General features: G+C 48.1%; 1 protein-coding gene across 1 annotated transcript in view; it reads right to left on the minus strand.

Annotated features, from left to right (window-relative positions):
- Positions 1-14: 14 nt before the first annotated feature.
- HS3ST2 (heparan sulfate-glucosamine 3-sulfotransferase 2) overlaps positions 15-22,791 on the minus strand; it is a 93,053-nt gene continuing 70,276 nt past the window's right edge. The window contains exon 2 of the mRNA XM_007084163.3: positions 15-1,357. Coding sequence (XP_007084225.2) covers positions 739-1,357 — 619 coding nt within the window. The 3' untranslated portion in view covers positions 15-738. The remainder of the gene's footprint in view (positions 1,358-22,791) is intronic.

A 22,791-nucleotide genomic window follows, 5' to 3' on the forward strand; every position in this document is an offset into this window, starting at 1 on the left:
TATTTCACATGGACAAGCATGATTTCTTCGCATGCTGAACATGAAAGCTCGCGTGAGGCAAGTACCCGTAACAGCAGAATTAATGTGCTTTTGTCCATGGGGAGCAGGGTGGGTCACAAAGTGGTTTTTCAAAGACAGTTACCCTTCAAGCAGAGTGGAGACCACAGGCTCTGAAATCTCTGGTTTATTTCATCATCAGGGGGTCTGTCTCCTAGGAGTGGCCAGGGAGTGCTTTGGGCTCTGCAATGTCTCGATGAGCGGCTAAGGTCAGGAGGAAGAGGATGGTCTCCTATCCCACCCCCCAGGGAGGCTAGGGAGAGTGAAGCTCAGAGGGGAGGTACATGCCACTCGGAATTAGCAAGCCCACTCCGGGGTGGACAGCGACAGGGGCAGACTGCTGTGTCTGCAGCAACAGAACCATCACCACTTACAGGATCCATCATAATCAGAAGATCTGCTCTTAAAGCAGTTTCCCAAGGCCTCTCGTGGGCGAAGGGAAATGATTCGGAATGGACTGGCCATGCCAGAAGCAGGTCAGCTTTGCCTAGACAGACTGGGGAGAGCTAGTGGCAGGGACCCCCCGGTCTCGTGGCCTTAGCTGGGCTTCCCAGTTCCGGGATGATGGAACCCGAGCTGGGAGAGGGGGCTGGAGCGTGGGTCTGCCGGGGGCCGAGGCTCACAGGCGGGACGGGCAAACCCCACGGAGGAGACGAGGAGGAGCCCTCGCATGTCGGTGGCTCACTCCCACCTGAAGTCCTGTCCAACAGTTTCATAAAATTTAATATTATAAGGTCTATAAAATTCCCGCAGCTGGTCTATCACTTCAGGGTCGATCTGTACATGAGTTCTGCCTTTCGATTTGCCCAGGCACCGAGGCAGGAGGCTCGATTCTGTTTTTCTCAAGCAAGGGAAGCCTTTGGTCTTGTTGAAGTAGAAGTGCTTGTCCGTGATGAACCTCTTGATGCCCAGAAAGTCCTGGACCCGGCCCATCTCGCCGGCCGGGTCGGTGATGAGGCGCTCGCCGCTGACGAAGTGGATCTGAGCCAGGGGGAAGTACCGCAGCCAGCTCTCCAGATGCAGCACGTACATGCCAATGCGGATGGCGTTCCACGACACGTCCACCTGGCCCAGCGTGCGGTTGCGGAACGAGAGGCCCTCGAAGGTGGGGATGTCCGGCTTCTTGGAGAGCGTCTGCGTGTAATCCGAGATGGCGCGGGTCACCGGGTTCCGCACGACCACGATCAGCTTGGTGTCTCGGGACATGTTGAAGATGCGTCGGGGGGCCTCCTGGGTGACGAAGTAGCTGGGCGTCTTCTCCAGAGTGATCTGGCTCTCGAGGGTCCGGGGCATCAGGCTCCTGTGGGGCAGAAGGAGCGCAGGGTCAGATCATTTCCCTACACCCTGCTCCCTAGTGGAGCCCCCCCCACCCCCCCCCCCCCCCAGACCTCGGTGACATTGGAGGTCCGCCTGCATTCACCTGGTAAGGAACCCACTTTAAGAACTAGTCTTTCAGCAGGCTTGACATTTACAATAGTATACCACGGCCTATAATCGCTACGCTCTATTAGATCTCCAGTGAGGGACCCACTTCAACTCATGCTGGTTGTTTAAAAAAATCCTTAACAGGTTTGCTTTCAGAGAGGAAACAACCTAAATGTTCATCAGTATGGGTTAAATAAATGATAGAACAGCCAGTTAATAGAATCAGGTGGATCTGTGTGTACAAATAGGGAATGAGTTCCAAGGTACGGTGTTAAATAGGCAAGATATAGCACATTCACCTCAGGAAGGATACACAAGAAACAATAAAAACGGTTGTTTCTGGGGGGAGTCTTGAGGTGGGGGCAGAGTGAGAAGGTCAGGGATAAGTGTTTTTTTTTTTTTTTAAGTAGGCTTCACCCCAGTGGAAAGCCCAGTATAGGGCTTGAACTCATGACCTGGAGATCAAGACCTAACCTGAGATCAAGAGTTGGACACCTGACTGACTGAGTCCCCAGGTGCCCCAAGAATTACTTTTTGTCTAAAAAGCAATTTTTATTTTTTATATTTGTATTTTATGCTACTTGAAAATTTTAATGTCGTTTATTACATATTCAAAAATATATTTAGTAGGAAGCTACTAAATATTATTCCGGTGAAAGATAGTTCTCCATATATATTAAGAAAACCTTTTTGGGGCAAGTCTTGTATGAATAACAAGTGTTTTAGCAATGCCTTCTGATGTCTTTCTGCTGGAACGCATCTGAAATACGTCCTCGGCATAAGCCTGAAATAGCACGGAACTCCAGTCCTGTCGTGCCCTCAGCAGGAAGTCAGGTGATGCAACCTCTTGCTCCCTTGCTTTTTAATTTCCTGGTTGTGCTTAAGACTTTAAGGGATGATGGTGGGAAGCTCTGAAGTCTCCTTCCCAGATGTGTCTCCTTCAAGCCTTGCTGGAGGGGAACACCCTTGGCTCCCAGTTTCTACTTCTTTCTGAAGGTCGTGTTTTGCACATTAGACCACCCAAAGAATTTTTAAAAAAATGCAGATATCTGGGACCCGTCTTAGATGAACTGAGAAATTTATGGGGTGGGTACTTTTCAAAAGCTCTTCAGATAGTTCCAGTGTGGAGGCAGAGTTGAGAACCACCACATCTTTTCCCCACCGTGACTCACCAACCCCCAAAGCATTCATCATCTTCACCTTCCTCTGGCGCACACATTCCTAGTTCCTGGTCTTCTTCCCAGGTCCCATCATCATCTCCATCCAGTAACCCAGCTTCACAGTTCTTTAACCCAAGTCTCCATTTTTCTCCTTCCTTTTGGCAGCTCCTCCTCATGGCCATACCTTGGGTCTTGTCATTGGAATCGACCTAGTTCTGAAACGGTTCTCTCTGAAATTCCACTCTAGTACCATGGGATGGGCCAAATGGTGACCCTCTGAAAGACATGTCCACTCAGAACCTCCGAATGTGACCTTATTTTTGGAAAAAGAGTCTTTGCAGATAGAAGTTAGTTAAGGATCTCGAGATGAGGCCATCCTGAATCCGGTGGGCCCTAATCCAACGAGCAGTAAGTAGCCTTACAAGAGACAAGCAGGGGTGAAGAGACAGAGAAGGTAATGTCAAGATGAAGGCAGAGTGCGGAGTCATATACGTACAAGCTGAGAAATGCCAAGGATTCTGGCAACCACCACAAGCTAGTCGTTTTAAACCACCCCGTCTGTGGTCATGTGTTATGGCAGCCACAGGAAACTAATACAGGCTAAATACAGGCTATACCCTTATTTCTTCCTACCTTTATTTAACACAGTCTCAAACTCACTATGCCTGATCTTGAAATTCATCTGACTCTCTCCGATTTCACGTTCCTCCATGCCTGCTCTGGGCCCATGAATAACTTGCAGTAGCGTCACAGTCATGAGCATCACCTCCTCGTCCACTTCCTTGTACTGTGTGTTCTCCCATCGCTAACAATGTGTCCTTCCAACCTTTCATTCTCTCCCATTCTGTCCTGGGGATGACAAACAGCAGCAAAGGAAACCCGTGACCCTGACAACTGGATCCTTGATGTGCTTATGAATTCTAGCTTCAGTTGAACTCTCAAACACTGCTCATTTTTTATATTTACCTCTCAAGTTCGTCAAAGTGCTCTACCTTCTCACCATGAGCTCCCAACTCGACCCCTGTTCCTCCGCATCAACGCACAGCTAGTCTCCACCACTTACACATCAGCTCCTTCAACCTTCCTCTCGTCCACCTTCAGACTGTTATCTGCACCCATCCTGCGCCCCTCCCGCTGGTCTTGGAGGACAAGGTGGCCTCCCCTGTCCACCCGTGCTCCTAGATCCTTGCCCCTGGTGCTTTCCCCGCAAACCTGCACATTACCCCCTGGAACCTTCAAATTCACCGGGTACCTGACGGGCTGATACAACTGGTATCTCGTTTCCAGGCTCAAGGTCCATAACGGACCCTTGTGAGTTAGAAGTTTGAGACTTATCAACAGGGAGTAGGCCATTCGTTTTTAACAATAGGATATCGTCATTAGCAAACAATCAACAAGTACACATGACTAGAATTCTTTGGCTGGATTTTCTTAGAAACGTGGCTGTATTATATTATGACCTGACCCACACTGTAAATAGGTGTTGGCCTTAAGGACAAGAGCAGATGACATTATATAGATGTGACTGCATTTATTTGTAAAACTTTTAAAAAATATTTATTTTTGAGAGAGAGAGAGAGAGCGTGAGGGGAAGAGGGCAGATAGGGAGACACAGAATCTGAAGCAGGCTCCAGACTCTGAGCTGACAGCACAGAGCCTGATGTGGGGCTTGAACTCACGAACCGTGAGATCATGACCTGAGCCCAAGTCGAACGCTTGACTGAGCCACCCAGGTGCCCCATGATGGTGCATTTAAAGTTAAGGACATTCCAGGGGCACCTGGGTGGCTCAGTCAGTTAAATGTCTGACTTCAGCTTACGGTTTGTGAGTTCAAGCCCCGCATCGGGCTCTGTGCTGTCAGCTCAGAGTCTGGAGCCTGCTTCAGATTCTGTGTCTCCCTCTCTCTCTGACCCTCCCCTGCTCTCACTCTCTCTCTCTCAAAAATAAATATTAAGGACTTTCCAAACCCTATGGGGGTTATTGATATAAAGGTTTTCTGCAACACCAAAAAGTTGACCTGACAAGCTACTAGACAGATTTCTTTGCATTACCCTTTAAGACACTAAAGGATACCCGAGAGAGGAAGCGCAGGTACGGCATTTCCCAAGCTTATCTAAGGATACGTTTGCCAGGAACACCAGCGAATGTCTCTCTCTGTTACCAGTTTGGGAAATTCTGCCCAATTCCAGTGATCTCCGGAGAACCACATCATCCCCCCAGCTGTCCCCCAAACAGAAGCTCCACCTTGCCAATTCCTCACTGGCACATCGGCTGCAAAACCGAGTTACAAATACTAAGGAGGCACTCACACCAGACTGTAAACGGGATCGCGCAGCCCCGATCACACCACGAGTCGCACGGCTCCTGTGCACTGCCATTTTCTCCATCCCTTACCTGTGTCTCCTGGGGTCGCTAGCGTCGAGTGCGGGGGGCCTGTGTGAGCATAATGTGCAAGAGACTCTACATGCCTCGTTGCTCTTTGCACAGGCAGGTGTTGGGGGGCATCAGACTTTTCCTAGAGGCTCATTTTTCCTCCTCGTGTCATTGTTTAAATTTTGCTTACCTGTTTCCGGCCGCTAAAAACAGCTGAACTTTTCTCTCTCAGCTTCGGCCTCCTTTCTTTACACTGTGGCTCTGCAAAAGTGACTGGAAGAACTAACACTCACAGTCTGGACTCACTCACCTCCCATCTGTTATTTTAACCTGCTCAGCGGCAATTTTCCTACATCTGGCAACAGCCCCCAGATTTCTCTTGGAGGAACTACCCCTCCTGCTTTGGATTAAAATCTTGGCAGGCCCGGGGGTGGGTGCGTGACTGGAGTTAAGGCGATCAGTGCCAATTGTGTCATGAAGACTAAACACGTATCTTTCGGACTGGAAACCGTTGGGCTGAATCCTCCAACCAGGCACGGGAGCCTGGAAGCCTCCTCACCAGCCTCTGCTTCCAAGTCCCTGTGGCCGTCTTCACGCTCACCCCGTCCCAGACCGGTTCTTCCGCTTTCTTCCGTGCCCTGTGAGTCCCTACATGTCCTTCCGATAAAGGATTACTAGCTGAAGTCAGTGAGAGTTGGTTTCTGGTGCTGGCGCCCTGAGAATGCAAATCTTATCTTTTACAACCCGGCTTCCTCTCTGTGGAGGCCACGCTCCCCCAAACTCCATGAGGGCAGGGAGCCATTATGGATCTTCCCAAGGGTCTAACTCGCACTCCCCCCACCCCCCGTGACCTCCCAGGCCGACCTCACTCCTCCCTTTAACCACCACTGAGGAGCTGCTGGCTCACGGGTCTGTAACTGCCGATCCAACTCGCCCATGCTCCAGACTGGGAGGCCCAACCCTTTGCAGACTGGACACCTCACCTCAACAACGGAACGCCCCATTTTCCTCCCCAAACTCACTTCTCTCTTTTGCCTGTCCTTGCAGATGATGTCACCGTGAATCCACTCACAAAGCAGAAAACCTTCACAGTCATTCTTGACTCCTTCTCGCATCTAATGTTCTTCGTTCCGGAAAGTTCTCAAGTAGGCCCTGCCTCTCCCAGCCCGCTCACACAGCCTCAGGCTCTTGTCATATATTTCTGCCTGACCTCCAGGCTTCCGCTCTCTCTTCCCTTTCAGTCTGTTCTGCATCTTGTGTCCACCAGGGAAATCTCTCTAAAGCAAATCCAATCTTATCAATGACCAACTCTTCTTTTGAATAAAGCCCGTATTCCTTGACTTGGTACTTAAGGCCACTGCCTTGCCTTTCTAGAACTAATCTCTTGCCACGTCCTGGCAACCCAATGCTCATGTCATGCTGAATACAAGATCCACTCCCCACAGCACGCCATGTGCTTTTGCAACTTGCTGAGTTTTTTGTTTTTAAGACTCTGGATCATCTTTCTTTGTCTCTCTCACTCTAGTGAACACTGACTCATCTCTCCAAGCCCGAACCAAAAGTCACACCCTCTGTGAACCCCTTCTTGTAATTTCATGACATTTGGTGCATCCAACTGCCAGCACCCTCATCCCATTGTGCAGAACTTAGCAGATATGCATTCACTTATATCACCACATTGTCAGCAACTTGGGCATGTTTCTCATTTGTTTTTGCCTTCCTAGCACAACACCCAGCAAACCACAGGTGCTCAGTAAATGGGTCAAAGATCCAGTGTCAAAGGCAAGTGCCTGTTGAGAGGTCATCTTGAGTCCTCCCAAGTTACCAGTGTTAGTTCAGGAAGCACAGCCTTTTCTGGGGATTCTGGCCTTGGGCAGAGGACGGTTTCAGTAGACAGTCCTGGGAGGGGGGATCACGGTGCCATTTTCAAGATTTTATCAAGGCCACAGGCACTCAGGCACAGAGACTGAGGGAGGTCCAGGCTCTGCTTCAACCTAACCTCCATATCTAAGAAGGTGAAATGAGATGTAAGAAGGAACACATCTTGTGCCCTTTCTGGTTTGCTACCTACAACCCGTCCTTCGCCCCGGACTCCCACGGTGATGGGTGAGAACCCAGCTGTGGTCAGTCTGCAGTGAGGCTAGGGGCGTGGGGGGTAAAGTCATGCTGCCCACTGGGACCCCCTGCAGGGTTTTTGGAGATATTTAAACGGCCAGACCCCACACCAGACTATTTAAATCAGAAACTCTGGAAGTGGCCCTGGACTCCTGCAATTTGAAAGCCCTCCAGAGGATCCCAGTGGCTCACCGGGGCCAAGAACCACTGTTGCTTTAGCCACTTAGCCTTGAATACAGTTGTTCATGAGTATCAACTGGGGTGCACATTACAGAAAAAAAGTCCCAGGCCCCTCCCCTGTACATTCTGATTCAGTGGGTTCCCCATGATTCTTACCATCAGAAAAGCTTGGGAAGCGCAGCCTTATTAAAATGGGCTCTCACAAGTAATGTGATTATGCTCATTACTCTCTAATATCTGTTTACTTGTATGTTTAGGCCTCTGCCCATCCCCGCCCAAAACCACTATTCTCTTGTAAGTTCTAAGAGAATCGGGTTGATGTCGGTCTTGTTCCCTACTCAGCACCAAGAAGACTGGCAGGTGGTAGGGGGTACAGAAAAACAGAAAGTCAGGGCTTTAATCCGGGAAGAGTGAGGAAGAAGCCATTTGTAAGTTGCACTGGAGACGTGGGCCTCTTCCCCATGCAGGCAAAGTCTGTACTCTCACCTACTTCCTGAGGGAAAATCACAGACTTCCTGAGGACCCTACCAAAGAAAAAGAAAAAAAACATCTAAATACTCTCTTGGCAGCTTGAGGCTGGAAAGGGTTTTTTTGTTTTTGTTTTTTTGTCTTTTTTTACACCTACCCCGTGGGGCAGAGACCACTCCCTGGGCCCCCACTGTCCACACAAGAGACCTCCTACGCGTGTCCGCACACGGGAGCCTCAGCAGGGCCTCCCTGGGAACTTGGAGTACGAGCACACCTCTGATTATTACCGAGAGGATTCTCTGGCAGATTTCATTTTCTACTAAATCTATGCACTCCATGTATGTGTTCTGGAAGCCTGGCTGCCTGGGGGACTTGGGTGATTTATTAGCTCCTAACTGGGCAACAGGCTCCTTGAAAATCATTGCAGTCTCCAGGGGGATAATTAAGAGTGGAAGAGGCGGAAAAAGGCTTTATTGCAGGAAACCGGTTCTTAAAACAAAACCTGCCAACCCCCCGTGTGCTGAGCCCAGCGCAGGCACAGCACCTGTGGCCGTTTCTCCTCATCTGGTTGAGAAGAGAAATGACCACTTCCTTCCAGGCCCATGGCCCCGAATCCTCACACTTAGGTGACCCTGGAGCAAAACATGAAGTCCCAGCTTGACCTCCGTCAACCATTCTTCACTGCTCACAGGATAAAGGCCTTGGCAGGATTTATGTGGCTCTTCTTAATCTGGCCCATGGCCACCTGGGTGGCCAGCGTGGTCTATTCAAGGCTCTCCCCACAAGACTCTATTTCGTGCTAAGGGACCTTTTACACATCGTATCCTTTGGGCGACGTCCCCTGCAGCCTGTTGGGCGAAACTTCAGCTCTCAACTCATCACCTCCACCAGGGAGCCTTCCAGGCCCCCCTTCTTTTCCCCTTCCTGGAAGACTTAGGCATTTGCTACACTTGTGATTTTGTGGTGTATCCACTACGGATACATGATCTGTGTCTATCAGAGCCCTAGAGTGTAAGGTCATGGAAGGCGGGCATCGTGACTGTCACGTCTCTACATCGACAATGCTTATCCTACACCTGGTATGCACTCATGTATTCAAGCATTATTAGGCACCTACTGTATGCAAGAGATACAAAGATAAGCAAGCCTCTATCCTCTGGGAGTTAACACAGCCTTGTGGAAACAGGGGTGGGGGGAAGGTCCTCATTTCCCAGTGTGAGGGCTCCCTACCTGAACTTGGCTCCCTACGCGGGCTGTGGGGGAGGGGGCGCAAGGAGGAGGGTTTCTTTTCTCTGGCAAGAGGGCCTATGCCCGAACCCAGTTTTTCCTATAGGCCATCAAGGTGCTGGGCAGTGGGCTTTCCCAGATAGCTCCTGGGAGCAGCTGGCATCTCCTGTAAACAGCAGCCTGCCTGGTGTCCCAGTAGTGCGATTACCCCCCAACTGGCAGGGCTGTTCCCCCATAAGAAGAGAAGTTGATGGAGGTGTGGGGGCAGAGTCCCTTCCCTGGAGCATAAACCCAGTCTAGCCAGGCCCTGGCACATCTCTCAGTGTGACGGTCAGAAAACAGTAACCCCACACCTGCCTCTTCTATTGAGACCCTTGCTGTGCAAGTTTCCCCAGTAAAGCCTATTCTTTCTTCCACACCTCGTGCATTGGGGAATTTGTCCTCGGTCCTGCCATATGACAGACCAGAAAAGGACCCTCCTTATGTGATACACAGAGATGTTCACGGGGCAGTGGGCTACTCTAGGGGCTGGTTGTGACTATGGGATTTGGAGTCAAAGAGCCCTGAGTTCGAGTCCTGTCCCTTGCTACCCACAGAAATGGGGGTACAGCTTATTTCCCCGAGCATATAATGTGCTCCAGGCTCATCCACGCTGTGACAGGCGGCAGGGTTTCTTTCCTTTTATATGGTTGAGGGGAATAAGTCTGACACGGAAAGACAAATACCATATGATTCCCTATGTAGAACTTAGAGAACCAGAGAGTAGAATGGTGGATGCCAGGGGAGGAGGGAGGGTGCAAGGGGGAGACGTTAGTGAAAGGGTACACACTTCCAGTTAGAAGATGAATTAAGTCCTGGGGATCTAATTACAGCATGGTGACTCCAGCTAACAATACTCTATTGTATACTTGAAATTTGCCAAGAGAGTAGATCTTAAGTCTCAGTGCACAGACACACACATGCGTGCACACGCTGGGCAACCACATGAGGTGATGGATGTGTTAATTAACTTGATTGTGGTAATCATTTCACAATGTACACATGTATGAAATCCTCACATTCTGTATCTTTTTTAAAAAAAATAAGGCAACAAGGGGCACCTGGGTGGCTCAGTAAGTTAAGCCTCTGACTTTGGCTCAGGTCATGATCTCACAGTTCATGAGTTCGAGACCCACAGTGGGCTCTGTGCTGACAGCTCGGAGCTTGGAGTCTGCTTCAGATTCTGTGTCTCCTCCTCTCTCTGCCCCTTCCTCACTCACACTCTTTCTCTCAAAAATAAACATTAAAATACAAAAGAAGGCAACACACATTGGCTGTCCATATGGTCTGCTTAGGACTTTTTCCTTCAGATTCACATGTTGAAGCCCTAACCCCAGCCCCCAATGTGATGGTCTCTGGAAGTGGGGCCTGTGGGAGGTAAGGAGGTCATGAGAGTGGAGTTGTCACAAATGGGCTCAGTGCTGTCATGAGGAGAGAAACAAGAAAGAGGATCTCTTCCCACTCCCATAATATGTAAGGATCCAGCAAGAAGGCGGCCGTCCGCAAACCAGAAAGAGAACTCTCACCAGGAACCAAACTGGCCGGCATTCTGATCTTGGACTTCTAGCCTCCATAATGGAGAGAAGTAAACAAATGCCTGTTGCTGAAGCCCCCCTACCCCTCCACGGTAGTGTTGTCACAGCAGCCCAAGCTGACAGAGACGCGGTCACTGACGCCCTGGACATAAGCTAGCGGCGCCTGCTGCACGGTGGCCGGGGGGCCCAAGCGGTTCTCGGCTCTACGGGAAAACTGCCTCCCTCCGTCTGTACGTGAACTCCAAGAGGCCGCCACCCTCACTATTCCTGCTTGCGGGCAGAGGAAACTGGGGCACCGAGAACCAACGTCATCGCCAAAGCAACAGCAAGTTGCAGAATCTGGATTCAAGTGTGACTCTAACACTAGAAGAAAACGTGAGAACATAAAATTAATCTTGGCACGAGGACAGCCTTTCTAAGCATGAGACAAAAATCATGAAGGAAGAAGCTGAGAAGTTAGACCTCGTGAAAAATGCAAGTCTCCGGGATGGGGGGGAAAACCCACCACAAATAAAATAGAAGGACAAGGACCCCCCTGGAAAAATATTTGCAGCATGCGAGACAGGGAAACGATGGGATGACTTCATCTATATTGTTTCAAAGTTCTGGCAAATCAATCAGAAAAGGAGAACCAGCCGGTGGAAGAAAGGCCCACAGGTCACAAGAAGAGTTAATAGTAAAAGCGCTCGAATTAAAATAAATACACGAAAAGATACTCTCCATCTCTCGCAATGTTAAATGCAAATTAAAACCATGATGAGGGGTACCTGGGTAGCTCAGTCGGTTGAGCCTCCGACTTTGGCTCAGGTCATGATCTCATAGCTGGTGGGTTCGAGCCCTGCATCGGGCTCTGTGCTGACAGCTCAGAGCCTGGAGCCTGCTTCTGATTCTGTGTCTCCCTCTCTCTCTGCCCCTCCCCCCCTCACGCTAGGTCTCTCTCTCTCTCTCTCTCTCTCTCAAAAATAAACATTAAAAATTTTTCAAAAAAACCATGATGAGATATTACTCACTTTTAACACTGGAAAAATATATTTTTAAAAAATGATAACAGTTACTGCTGGCAACGTGTTGAACTAACAAGTACTCTCCAATATCCGTAGGAGTGTTGATGGGTGTGGTCTTCAGGAGGGCAAGTAGAGATGACCTTGCCAAATGCAAAACTCACCATTTATTTTATTTTTTTAGGCTTATTTGAGAGCGAGCATGCACGCACACGAGCAGGGTAGAGGGAGAGAGAATCCCAAGCAGGTTCTGAGCTGTCAACGCAGAGCCTGATGCAGCACTCGAACCCTGAGCCGAAATCGAGAGTCGGATGATTAACAGACTGAGCCACCCAGGTGCCCTAAAATGCACCCTCCAATCCAGCAATTCCACTTCTGGAAATTTACTTTACAGGCGGGTGAAGGCCTGTGGGCATGGATGTTTGCTGCAGCATCTGGGGCAGAGATGGGGAGACCCGACCAAAGACTCCTGCTCCTCCCCCCAGAGCAGAGCTGTTTCTAGAGGGCAGCTGCCCAGCCAAGGACCACATTTCCCAGCACCCAATGCATCTGCGAGGGGCGCTGCACCTGGTTCCTGCCGCGGACAGTGAGTAGAAACGCAGTGTGCGACCTTTAGCCAGGCTCTGTGCTGTGCTCACAAGGTAGATGCATCCCTCTCACTGTCCCTTCTGTCCACTAGCTGAGTGCGGGGAACTCCTGAGGTCCCAGAAGAGGGATGGGCTGTAGTGCAGAATGGGACCTTACTTCCACCTTTCCCTTTCTGCTGCTCAGTGGGTTTTTCTTTGCCATAACCATGTGTTCTTTGTAGTTAAAAAAACCCAAAAACAACTAGCTAATTAAAAATGACGTTAAAAAGTCTCCATTGATACCATTTAGGAAGAAGATGGCCTGGATGGTAGCGGTTTCGTGCGGCAGGCGGGGGGGGGGGGGGGGGGGAAGGAAGCGTGTTTGGAGGAGCCGAGGTGTGGGTGGGAAGCAAGGCTGTGGGAGGCCCAGAATGTTCAGCTCCGCTCTCAAGAGGGAGGAAGTGTGGCCTTGGGTGTTGGATGAATGGTTTTTGCTGCTGCGTGTATAGCTCGGTAAGTTTCCAGGCAACTGGACCTCAATTTCTCGGCGATCATGTGTGGCCAGCCTGGCCTGACCGTGGGGACACTATCAGGGCGCCTTCTGGGGGTAACTCCGGATCCCCACCTTCTTTCTCAGTCTGGGCTTGGCTCCTTCCCTACACTTAAGCCCACCTTCCCTTCTCCTTGGGGGTGGGTCCCTTCAATCAGTGCTTTTCACACTTTGATGTGCATCCTCTGAGCCACCCGGGGGTCTTGCTGGAATGCACGTTCCGATCGGGGAAGGCTAGGGAGGGGGCCTGAGATTCTGCATTGCTGACCGGCTCTGCACTGAGGCTGACCTGCTGGTCCGTGGACCACAGTGTGGGTAGCAAGGTCTTACAGGAGTCGTGGTGACACTGGCACAGAGGGCATCTCAGTGAACCTGTAGTCAGTGGAATCAGCTAATTCTTTTTCTATTGATTTAGTTCTTTATTTTAAAAATTAAAAAAAAATATATTTAATTTTGAGAAACAGAGTGAGAGAGCAGTGAGGGGTGGAGAGAGAGGGGGACAGAGGATCTGAAGCAGCTCCACAGGGACAGCACAGAGCCCGACGCAGGGCTTGAACTTACGAAACACAAGATCACCACCTGAGCCGAAGGCAGACGCTTAACCGACCGAGCCACCCAGGCGCCCCTACTTATTTAGTTTTTATTGAGATATAACCGGCATGTAACACTGTATCAGCTTCAAGCGTGCAACGTGACTCGCCACAGGTATACGTTGCAAAACGATCGCCGCGATGAGTCCACTTAACATCCATCACTAACACACTGACAAAAATTTTCCCCTGATGAGACCTTCTATGGTCCGATCTCTTAGCCAGCTCTCAGGTATACAGTATTAACTGCAGTCACGTGCTGTAGCGTCCCAGTCTTTTTGATTTTTGAAAAGCTAATCATCTATCCCTTCACCAACCCCCCCCCCCCCCCCCGCCACAGTCCTACGTATCTCCTCCTCTCCCCAAAGGTCTTGAAATAAAGCTCTACTTCGTCTCCTCACACTCGCCCCCAACTTGTCCCATCTGCCACCCACCCTGTGACCCCATGAGGCGGTGCTGAGTCCACCCCCAAGAGGCAATCCCAATTTTGTCCTGGTCTCGTCACATTCCTCTGTGGCATCGGAGGCGCCCACTCCCTATTTCGTGAGAAACGTGGTTTTTTTCTTGGCTTCAGGAACACTCTTTTGGTCTCCTCCGTACGTATTTCAGTTCTTTTCCCTCGGCTTACCATTTGCCTCCTCGTGTCTCAGTCGATGACTCCACGGACCACCAGGTGCCCAGGCCACCCCCACATCTGATCCAGTCTCCTCTGACACCGGCCCCAGGCGGCTCAGAACCACACAGCTTGCTCATCCAAGGTCACAGCTGCAGGGAGCAGATCCGCCCTTCTCTCGAGCGAGGCGCTAGCTTCCAGTACCCCTTCTGAGCCAGCTCGCTCTCCTGTGACCCCGGCATCCAGGAAGCGGGACAGTACCTGGGGGCTCTGCCAAGCGGTGCCAAGGCTACCAGTGATGGTACCGAGTGGTGACTTAGGGGATCCTCACTCCCCTCGGTCTCTCAAAGACAATCTACGTGAAAAGACACGGGGAGGGGAGCACCGCTCGAGGGCGTCTGAAACCGGCACGGCAACTCCGCTACGAGTGCCCCTGACCGCCCGACACAAAGGGGACCTCGGCACAGCCGGCCGTTCCGCCCCGCTCCTCTGGCCCGGCCACTCGCCTGCTCTGCACAGCGGCTGCTTCCGACCTTTCCCGCTCCGTGCCAACCACCAAAGCCTGCCCTTTCCTGCCCCTCTCTGCAGACGAGCTTACACATGCTCCGCAGGGAACTAAAGAAGCCGTTAGGATGGCTTCGCTCTCCTGCTGCCAAACGCATGAGGTTTTCCACAGTGACCAGCCCCAGGTTGAGGCTGGAGGTGGTCTGCCCAGGGGCTTTCTGCTGCCCCTGTCCCCACCTCCCAGTGTCCCCTGCCTGCGGTGTCCATGGAGCCTCCACCCTGCTCCACCTGTGCCCGGATCCATTTTAAGGACCTTTCAGCCCCTACCAGCTCTGAACGCTTCCCAGGCATCTGCAAACTCCCAACCAATGATTGGATGAGTCAGTGAGGTTTGTTTTTGTTTTTGTTTTGTTTTAACACCACACTTTATAATCTACCACTCCAGCGTCCCGGGGCTCCTAAGTTTGGCAGGGAGAGTTGTCAGCCTGCCCCACTTCCTGCGGCGTAACATTGCCCCCTCGTGGGAGGTGAGCCAACGGCAGCTGTTGGAGTGAACCCCCTGCTGCCTCTCGGCAAGTCCCTGTTGCTCCCCTGGGAGGAATCAGCCCCGGACAGGAGTCCTTTCCATTTTGTCTCCCACACGTGCAAGTGTCTCAGAATACATTAAGCTCCATGGCTGCAGAGGGTGAGCTGGGGCCGGCTTTCTGATCATGAGGGGGGCAAGGAAAGAAAGCAGTGGGCAGAGCGGCTGGCAATCAGCTGCTCAAATATCATCCAGACCCCTGATGTGCCCAACGCCACATGTATGATTACTGAGTCACCAGCACTTCTGCAGGGTCCAAGGCCTGCCCAAACCGTACCAACCCGGATCCTTGTCCAGGCTGTGGTGCTCAACGGTTCAGCCCTGCTTTTCAGATCTGGAAAGCACTCAGGATGCCCCACACGAGGCGCGGGCAGGCACTCCTAAAGCCCCAATCCTATCTCTTCCTCCCCTCAGCATCCGCCCGGGACACTTTCCCCTGGTCTTCCCATGGCTCAGTCCTTTTCATTCTTCCGTCTCTGTTCAAATGTCTCCACTCCCTAAACCCCATGGTTTCTTTCCTGCAGAGCTCTAAGCAGCATCTGTAATCATCTTGCTTATCTGTTTGTATATCTAATGCCTTTTTCCCCAGCTGGCCTGCAAACCCCATTGGTAAAGGGTGGTGTCGTCCTTGGTGACTGTGATATCTTTGGTCCTTGTCACCGTGCCATCCCATCACAGGCAGCCAGAAGAGAAGGACTCATGCTGATCGAATGGAGAACATGGGTAGGAATCAAAGCCCAAATCAAGAAGACCTAAACTCCTTAGGGAAATCTCAAGGATTTCTGTTCTAAAGAGCAGCTGGAGCTCTTGGGAAAAGGTTTCCCAAAGTGTAGTCACTTCTCACCTGTGGTGTGCAAGGGATTCGTGGGCGGAGCTCACATTTTTTTTACAGGTACGTGTTTACTTTAATGTATGTTAGAAAACTGGAGGTAGGACATCACCTTTAGTTCGCAGATTTCACTGCTGAGGATGAGGCTTAAATATGAGCCTTATAGGAGGATGAGGCGGAAAATGTGAACTGATCTAAAGACGAATGTTAAGTACGTGACAGTACAGATGGCACATGAACATGAAAAAAAGCTCATCTTTCAATGACTAGAGTTTGGGAACCTCTGGCTCAATGCAATGTTGGCAGGGCCAAAGGGAATCCAAGCCAGGGTAATGTGGAGATACACGCAGTCGACAAATAATTATGGAGCACCTACTGTTTGCTAGCCACGTGCCATTGTGCTGAGGCACGGCTCTAAGTAAAACAGGTGAAGCATGAAGCCTCTGGTCTGGTGGAAGAGATACGGAGAAATAAATACAGAATTGCTACACGGGGTGAAGGAAAAAGAATTGAGTGGCTACACATATGAGCAGAAGGTCAAGAGGTGAGCATAGGCTTGGATGAAAAGACACAGGATGGGAGGGAAAGATAACAGGTTAAGAAAAACTGGGTATGGGTGAGGTAAGATTGTCCTGCAGAGAAGCTAAAAATGCTTTAGTAAATGACACTTGGTAGCAGTCAAGAGCAGACCTAATGGGGGCGCCTGGGTGGCTCAGTTGGTTAAGTGTCTGACCACAGATTTCGACTCAGGTCACCATCTCACAGGTTCGTGAGTTCCAGCCCCGCATCGGGTTCCTCGTGCTGACAGTGTGGAGCCTGCTTAGGATTCTCTCTCTCTGCCCCTCCTGTGCACACACTCTATCTTTTTCTCTCTCTCAGAATAAATAAATAAACTAAAAAAAGAGGCTGGGGGGAGCAGACCTAGTGACACAGAAAATAAAAATCAGAGCACACTTGAGCTTGATCTTGAGCTTCTCAAGGAAGGGTCCACAGGATTGAACTGATGCAGGAGAAGGCAACATGGAAGACAGAGTTGTCATAAGCAACACCCAGTCTGTGATGTTACTGAAGAGGAAACCTGAAACAAACTGGACAGAGCAACAGGCTGAGACTTCATTAAAGAGACATTTCTGGAGATAAAAGATGGCTATCCGGGCAGATCAAAAGCCCAGTTTAGTCTTAACGAGATAAAACCCACATCTAGGAAAGCACCCATCCACCCATCATCTATCTGTACAAACACACATCAGGCTAAACATTTTAAGTTACACAAAATTGCAAAAGTTCTTGAAGTATTATAGGTACCCAAAATGGATAAAGCAAACAAAATGGGTTTTTTACAAATTCACGCCAGACGAGGACTTTGCAGCAGCACTAAATGCTAGCAAAACACAGATTATCATCCAGAGAGTTTTTCAGGGGGAAAAAAAATTGTGACTCTCAGTGCTTGGCCAATTTGCTTCTGAAGGCAAAAGAAAAGCATTACAAGATGTGTAACAGCTTGAAAAGGATTCCACCTCGCTCTCCAGAAAGTTCCTTGAAAGGAAAGCAATGACCTAAGTGGTGGCGAGAAAGAATTTGAGACTCGGGAGGTAGGGCATAAAAGGGCAACGACTGGGATCAAACAAGTGCGAATCCCAGATAACCAATAAATTTAGCTCCTGATATCATGGTTTTTCTTTAAAAAATATAAACAATAATTTATACCTCCATAAAGTTAAAAATCAGTAGTCTGACAAATCAAATCTAATATCCCAGATTAAATTAACCAAGAAGTTGGTGACAGAGGAAGGAGTGGGGGGAGCAGAATGGAAGGATATGAGGCTTTTTCCCAAAGGGCACTGCCTACTCACGTGCTGTATGAGAACAGAGTAAAACGAACAAGTAAAAACAGGACATGGGCCTTCCAAAACATCGGAAAATAAAAAAGCAAAGCAAATGCAGCTCATATAACAAAAGAGATGGGAAAGGAAAGCCAGGGGGAAAAAAAACAGCCAAAACTGTAGAGCAAGATGACAGAAGTGTTCAAGTAGGAACACTTGCGTTACTATTAAAAATTACTGAAAATAGGCTAAACACCACGATTTTTTGAAATGACAACACTAAAGATTTCTCATTCTAAAATAAAACCTAGTCGTATTCGTGTTTCAAGACCACCCCAGGACACAAGGACAGAAACGTTTTCTATGAAAATGGGAGAGGTTCAGATACATCAGGGAAATGCCAGTCTAAAGAGAGCCAGAGTCATGAAATTAGGACCAGGAAAAGCAGAATCCAAGCCAAAGACGTTAAATGAGACAAAGTGTGTCATTTAATGTCAATAATGGGCCCAAGTCCTAGTAGGACTGCTGTAGAACACGGTGAAGCAAGCACAGTGTTCATCTCCACTCCCTCTCAGGTCACCACTAAATTGATAACGAATGGATAAAAAATATAAAGTCCACATATTAAGGGAAGGGTGAGGACTTGGTGGCAGACAATGAATAGACATATTTTTGAAAAAAAATTTCTTAACATTCATTCATTTTTTTTTTTTTTTTTTTAGAGAGGTGGGGGGTGTGCAGAGAGAGAGGGAGACACAGAATCTGAAGCAGGCTCCAGGCTCTGAGCTGTCAGCACAGAGCTGGGTGTGGGGCTCGAACTCACGAACCGTGAGATCATGACCTGAGCTGAACAAAGTCAGACACTTAACTGATTGAGGCACCCAGGCCCCGAGACATATTTTTGGAAGAAGGGAGGCTGAGCGTGAGGGGTATTGGAAGAGACAGCCAAAATGTAAGGCTGTGATGTGGGGAGGGTGTCACTAATGAGAAGAAAGTGGATTCTTGCCACGGAATTTTCTGGATTTGGAGGCACCAAGAGCCTAGTGGGGTGAGAGGCACAGGCAAACATACGGTCAGTGTTAGAGGCGGTGTTAGAAGCAGCAGCCACATTGCAGACCTCTTCCCCAGCCCTGCAGCCAGGCCACTGCCCTGCTCCTGCTCCCGGAGGGGGGAAGATTATGCTTGGGAACCAGGAGCCAGAAGCCCCAGATGCTGGCACGGTGGAAGGGGGCGGGACGCTGGCCAGAACGTGGGCAGGCAGGCCCATCCACCCCAGGCTGACAAGCGGAAGCTCCCTGACCAGTAGAGATTTCGAGTAGTATCTACCAAAGCATAATTTATTAAAAGAAAAGCTGTCACGTCCCATTGAGATCCATTATCATTACATTTAATACAAAATCATAATTCAGCGCAGAAATAGGTCAGAAGAAAAAATGATCATCTCAACAGATTCCAGAAAGGTGCTTAGTAAATTCAACATCCATTGCTAATCAAGAAAAAGATAATCTCCAGAAACCAGGAAGGCTGCCTCTTTAACATGAAAAAAGGACATCCACTAGCATATTGAAGGATGAAATCATACCAACATTGAGAGCCACGGGGCAGGTATGGCTCTAAGTACCTTCACATGTATTATCTCATTTAAACCTCACCACAGTATCACCAGGTAGGTATTTGTATTAATCTTATTATTCATGTAAAGAAATTTGGCACAGAGAAGTAACCTGCCCAAAGACCCAAGGCACTGACTGGGGAAGCCAGGATATAAACCCAGGCATTTGAATCTAGTGACTCTGTGCTGGTGACCCACAGACTGTGAGTCTCATTAAAGTTGGGCAAGAGAAAGATGCCTGCTAACACAATTAATATTTAATATTGTTCTATAATTTATAGACAGTTCAATTAAAACGTTAATAAATGGAGAGATGGGAAGTCATAACGTTAGAAAGACATCCATTCTTCTCAAATTAATCTATAAATCAAATGTAATAGCAATCTAAATCCCAAGGGGATTTAAAAAATTGGATTTGACATTACAATTACCAAGTTTCTTTTGGATGAATAAATTAAAGATAAGAGCTAATGCATTGTGCTGGAAGGAAAAATCATGGGCAGGAAACTCAATGCCATACAGTATATATTATGAAGCTGTACTAATTAAAACAGTGTGGTTCTGGCTTGTGAATAGGCAAATGGATGAACAGAATCCGAAATCAGAAATAAGAACGCAGTAAAGGTGGCATTTCAAGTCAGCTGGGAAATTACGGTTCATGGGAACACTGTGGGGGCAATCAGCAAATCGTCTGGGAAAAAACGGAATCAGGTTTCTTCATTTACACCTACACCAGGGTGAATTCAGGATCAGTGAAGTAATTCAAAGGGAAAAAGAAAACAATGCTGTAAGGGATGAAAATATCAGTAATATGTAGGGGCGCCTGGGTGGCTGAGTCGATTAAGTGTCCGACTCCTGGTTTTGGCTCAGGTCGTGATCTCATGGTTCACAAGATCAAGCCCTGCCATCAGGCTCTATGCCGGCAGCACAGAGCCTGCTTGGGATTCTTTCTCTCCCCCTCTCTCTCTCTGCCCCTCCTCTGCTCATCCTCTCTCTGTCAAAATAAATAAATAAACATTAAAAAAATCAGTAAATATGTGTATATTGAGAACTGGGAAGGCTTTATACCCATAATACCAAAGGAAGAAAGCAAAGAAAAAGACTTTAATATGACCACATAAAAATTTTAAAGTTTTGGGAGACAAAAAAAAAGTCACCATAAGGGGAAATAAAATGCAAAGGAATAAATGTGTTCTGTATAGAACAGATAAATATTTAATACCTTTAATAAATAGAGTTTTATAAATCAGTAAGGAAAACACCCTACTAGAAAACGGAGCAAAAGGCACAATTCCCGAAAGAAGACATAAAATTGGAGAAATATTAAAATTCATCAGGTATCAAAGAAATCCAAATTCAATCCAAAGAAGATAGCATTTTGACCTATCACAAAATTAAGAATTATTTAGTGTTAGCCACAGTGAGCAGAAATATGCATCTTGTACAATGCTAGGATTGCAAATAAGTTTAAATTTTATGGAAGGCACTCTTTAGAATTTATCTGATCAAAATGTTAAGATATTTACAGGCAGATATGTATTTTAAGGATGTGCAACATGGTATCATCTGTTTACAGTGGTAAAATGTAAAACTGGAAACACCCTAAATGTTACGCAATATTACGCTGGTTGAAATGATGGTATACGCGTTTAATGAAATGCTACGCTGTGATTATATATAATGTTCCAGAAAATAAGACATGGGGAAAAGACATGGAGCTGGTTTTAAAGTGGTAGGTAAGTCAAAGAAGTTAGAAAATAATACATACACATGATAGCTGTCTCCCTGTGCGTGTGCACGCGTGCATACTGGGATATTAAAAGGAAGGGCACAGTTATTACCCCATGATATTCTGGTATTCTCTACTCCCAACTAAATGTAAAAATACATGACCTGCCGTTTGGGATGACTTTTCCTGAAAGATGTGCAGAACAAGCCTGTTCTTTGATATTCATAGAAAACCCGTCCCCACTTTGCTCCCAAAGCATTTACGAAATTTAAATAAGAAAATGCAGTATAGAGCAAGAGTCCAATTCAGCCAAATAACTTATAACAGTAACTTCAAAATGAAAATAAGGAGTAGATGGATGGACTATACTGGATGACACAGAAGAATATCAGGGTGGGCCTCCAGGAAGGGAAACTGAAGGGCTAAGGGCTGGGAGGTAACTCATTTTCCATTACATATCTTTTTTGTATCCTTTGACTTTTTTAATTTTTTTTTTTTTTTGGCGGGGTGGCGGGGGGTAGAGAGAGAGAGGGAGACATAGAATCCGAAGCAGGCTCCAGGCTCTGAGCTGTCAGCACAGAGCTCGATGTGGGGCTCGAACTCACGAACCATGAGATCATGACCTGAGCTGAAGTTGGACGCTTAACTGACTGGGCCACCCAGTCGCCCCTGACGTTTTTTGTCAAATGCATTTTTTTTCCCAAAGAAGAGTGCAGAAGAGGAAAAATACAGGCTTTGGAGCCAGGCATGTCTAAGTCTGAATCTCCGTTTTGCCACTCACTCGTGTACAGCTCTGGGCAAGTCACTAACCTCTCTCTGAGCCTCAGCTTTCCCATTAAAGGGGGAGAAAATAAAACTTGGTCGCAGGATTGTGCAAAGGATTGGAGATGATGCATGGCAATGTGCCAGTGTGTTGGGCTGGTGCATAGTAGGTGCTTGCTAGTTGTAGTTATTAAGGTGAATCTCGTACCTGCCTGAGACTGTAGGGAGAGCCGGAGAAGAATCTAATTATCCATGCTGGAACAAAGCCAGGATACCTGAGTCTTGCAAAACATGCTGTTGAATGTTCAATCAAGATATATAAGTACACACAGCCGCGGAACATACCCAGTGCCTTCCCCTAGGATTTGGGAAGTAAAATGCATTTTACCATGGTACATCTGCTCGTTTTTTAAAATTCCACAACTAATTAACCAGAATCCTCATCAGCAATCTCCTTGTGGATTAACGAAACATGTCAGCAAACCCTGGCCCTTTTCTGTTAAACACAGGCGATTTCTTCTACCCACTAGCGCCGCCAGCAAGAGGCTGAATGCCTGGGGATTTGAACAGAAAACAAAATCCAACTTTTACTAAACTCACTGGAAGACATGTCTCGTGCCATAGGTCATTGTGATAGCTCCTTAAAATTAGGAAGGCACAATAACTTAGCAATTAAATCCCCAGACTCTGGAGTCTGATTGAGATGACTTCTAACTGATCACCTCTTAACTGAGAAGTCACTGACGCTGAAGTTACTTGACGCTCTGTAAGCCTCAGTTTTCTCATCTGTGAAATGGGGCCAATTATGGTACTTCCCTCATAGGATTATTCTAATAATTAAAGGTAAAGATGGCTAGGAATTAAATGTATACCATTAATTAAATCAATGGTGCTGGGCAAGGCTTCAAAAACATGTTAAAACAGAAATATGTGCTTTTGCATTAGAAGATCCAGAGGCAGGGTAGTGTCCTCATGAATGCAATGGAGAGAAAGATGTATGACGTATCTACAAAAAGATGTACGTAGCTTTTCGACACAAGATGTATGTAG

The sequence above is a fragment of the Panthera tigris genome, chromosome E3 (genome assembly GCF_018350195.1).
Source record: "Panthera tigris isolate Pti1 chromosome E3, P.tigris_Pti1_mat1.1, whole genome shotgun sequence".
Lineage (NCBI taxonomy): Eukaryota > Metazoa > Chordata > Mammalia > Carnivora > Felidae > Panthera > Panthera tigris.